The sequence below is a fragment of the Phascolarctos cinereus genome, unplaced genomic scaffold, assembly GCF_003287225.1.
Source record: "Phascolarctos cinereus isolate Bilbo 61053 unplaced genomic scaffold, phaCin_HiC Scaffold_726;HRSCAF=1367, whole genome shotgun sequence".
NCBI lineage: Eukaryota > Metazoa > Chordata > Mammalia > Diprotodontia > Phascolarctidae > Phascolarctos > Phascolarctos cinereus.
In genome coordinates, this window is record NW_027556098.1 from 351,043,497 (window position 1) to 351,046,943 (window position 3,447).

The window sequence follows — 3,447 nt, forward strand, 5'->3', positions numbered from 1 at the left end:
TTAAGTTGTAAGACTATGTCTTGGCAGGATATTTCATTTAATCAATAGTGAACAATCTCTGTTAGAGCACTTTGAATAACTGAATGATTCAATCTTTGAATAACTGAATCATTAAACTTGTACCTTTCTTCCTGGAATATCATAGAACCTATTAACTGAAGTCTTCTTTTTTTAGAGCATTTATGAGATCTGCTGAGATAAAAGTGAGGAGGATCCTAGATCCCCATAATGATAGCTATCAACAGAACCAATCTTCATCCAACCAGCTTTTTTCTCCTCGGAATCCCAGGACTAGAGGCTGCTCACATCTAGATATCTATCCCTTTCTGTCTGGTGTATATATTGGCTCTGGTGGGGAACTGTACCCTTCTTTTCATTATTAAAACTGATCCCAGCCTGCATGAACCCATGTTTGTATTCCTTTCCATGCTCTCTGTGGCAGATTTGATGCTTACAACCACCACCATGCCAAAAATGCTCGGTCTCTTCTGTTTTAATGATGGAGAAATTCACTTTGAAGCCTACCTCACCCAGGTATTTCTCATACATGCCCTGTCCAATATGGAGTCTGGAATCATATTGGCCATGGCTTTTGACCACTATGTGGCCATATGCAACCCACTTAGACATTCAACCATTTTGACCATTACTGTCATTCAGGTCCTAGGATTGGCTATCCTCCTCCGTGGAATTGTGCTGCTTGGTCCTCATCCATTCATGCTTAGGTGGCTTCCCTACTGTAGGACTAATATCATCCCTCACACCTACTGTGAGTTTATGGGATTGATTAAGCTGGTCTGTGCCCCAACCAAGATCTCTAGAGCTTACAGTCTATTTGTTGCTTTCATTACAGGTGGGCTAGACTTCATACTGATTATCTGTTCCTATGTCCTCATTCTCCATACTGTGTTTCGTCTGCCCTCCAGGGAAGCCAGAATTAAGACACTAAGCACCTGTGGCTCTCATGTGTGGGTCATATTGATTTCTTATACCCCTGCCTACTTTTCCTTTCTCACACACAGGTTTGGACACCGTATTGCTCCTTCTATCCATATTTTTGTAGCCAATATCTATGTCCTTGTTCCACCTATGGTGAACCCCATTATCTATGGGGTCAAAACTAAACAGATACGAGAGAGGTTTCTCAAATTTTTCACCGATTGAAAAACTTAAAAGCAAAAATAAGCAGGATTTGACCCATAAGCTAAGCACACAAATTATATTACACTAATATCATTTTGTCATTATGTAAGCTTAGGACAAACTCTTTTGGAAAATTTTGGGGAAAAGTCTGTCTCAAGGTAAAGAAATTCAAGTTTGCTACCACAATTCAACCAATAAAATTATTTTGACAAAAAATCATGGGATTCTGGGTGTGCTTTGTAGAAAAGAATGAGTTAAAATATAACTGTCACCCTTACTGTTTGGTACCCTTGTTGAGGAGATCCCCTAAGGCTCCACATGAAAATTCTCTCACTGATCTTTAAGAGAAATTGAAATTCTAGATAAAATGTCAGATTATTCCATAGATCTCAAATAAAATTTTGTATGAAAAATCAGTGTACTGTCAAGAAATATATGGATTATGTTCACCACTCTCAGCACATAATATTGTTTGTGAGGCAAAATATTGGGTGTACCATAAGAATGGTCATAGTCCTATTATTTACCCATCCATAGGCATGCTGCTTAGTGTAGCAGTAACAGCATTTGACTTAATATATGAAGAGCTAGGTTATAATCCTTGCTCTACCATTTATGTCAAATTGGAACAATAATCCTCCTTTTATCTTTACTGGATTATAATAATCAAAGTATTTTGTAAAAAGAAAGTTCAATATAAATGTGAACAGTAATGATCATGATTATGATGATGATGATGATGGAGATGATAATGATGTTTTTCAGTAACAAAATGAGGGGCTCCTTGAATCCCAGAAATTATAACCAAGTTCATGTTCCCCTTATTGTTCCGTCTCCTATCACTGCCTGTTATAGAGTCTATGTCTATCACAGGTCATAAAAAGAAGGGTGTCTTCTTCATTTCTCCTTGAGTCAGCAGTTCGAGAATTTTTCCTAATACTGCATGAGACTGCTGGCTCTCTTAAATACTCAATCAATTCATATCCAACTGAGTTCTCTTCTACATTTTGGAAAGGATGGAGATTCCAATGGGATTATTATCATCCTGGTTCATGACATCATGTCCTTAAACACAGTTCATTGACTTAGTTGTTGGGGATATTGTGTCACAATGTTGACTTGGCCATAGTAGATATTTAATAAATACATATGGGATTAATTTGAATTGATTTATATTGGCCTTTAGTATACTAAAACTAACAGGACTTCCTCAAGCTTAATTATACCATACCTCATGTGAAGAATTTAATTCTTCTGTCAGTGAAGGGAACTATCGGAAGAGATATTTAAGTTCCTGGCTTCTTTGCTCTGACTGGTATCCCTGGAACCCTACCCTTTTCTCCTTCCATTTCCAGTTCCAATAGAAATGTGCATGTTCAAAAATCCCTAAACTCAACCTAATAGCAAGAGAAGGCTTAAATGAATAGATGGAAAGCAAAATAAAGAGAGATAATAAAACAAGATGAATGAAGAATACAGCAATATAAATGGAAAGATCAACCATTATAAAAGAACAGAAAAATAAACATTGCAAAATTACAAAGAAAAAGCTTGGTTCCAAAGAAGGAATATTAGATGACACCTCCCATGACTCCTTTGCAGAGGTGGAAGAGCTCTACAGATGTAGAATATTGTATATCATGTCATTTTTTTTGAGATATTGATTAGTTTTTTGAGCTTTTCCATAAATTCTGTCTTTCTTTAAAAATAATTTTAAGAATTGCTCTCTGACAAGGGGAAGGGAAGTTCTACATGGCAAAATTTAGGTGATGTAAAAACAAGAGATATCAATAAAATTTAATTTCAAAAAAATAAAAGGGTAAAGGATGGTACCTTTCCATTTACCTGTGAACAGATCACATAGGCTCATGCTTTTTTCCAACTTAGGCAAGGATATATCCCACCTGGAGATGACCCAGAGATTCCAGAGTTAGCTGAAAGGATCAAACAAGGCACCTATAATGGTATCCATTGACACTCAAGACTCCTTTCCCAGTACCTCCTCATACTGTATTTCATTCCTTGACACTCTTGTGTTCTAGACTCAACACCCAATCTAAAACACATTACTTTAGGGAGCAAGTTAATCTAGAAAGTCTACAGTTAGGCTCAACTTTTCATTTTGTTCCACAAACTCCATTCTTTCTTCTGTGAATTTAGCCTAAGCTTCTGTTATGCCAATCAGTTGTGTCCTGGATCTGATCAATGTCACAAGCTATGAGTATAGCTACTGAAGCATATAGAGCAGAAGACTTGATATCAAGAAAACCTGAGTTACGATCTAGATTCAGATACTTACTGGCT

At 36.8% G+C, this 3,447-nt stretch overlaps 1 protein-coding gene across 1 annotated transcript; it reads left to right on the top strand.

Annotated features, from left to right (window-relative positions):
• The first annotated feature begins 228 nt into the window (after positions 1-228).
• LOC110195092 (olfactory receptor 52E4-like) lies at positions 229-1,164 on the top strand. The gene is given in 1 exon segment (XM_020967740.1): positions 229-1,164. A coding segment is annotated over 1 exon segment (936 nt).
• Positions 1,165-3,447: the final 2,283 nt, after the last annotated feature.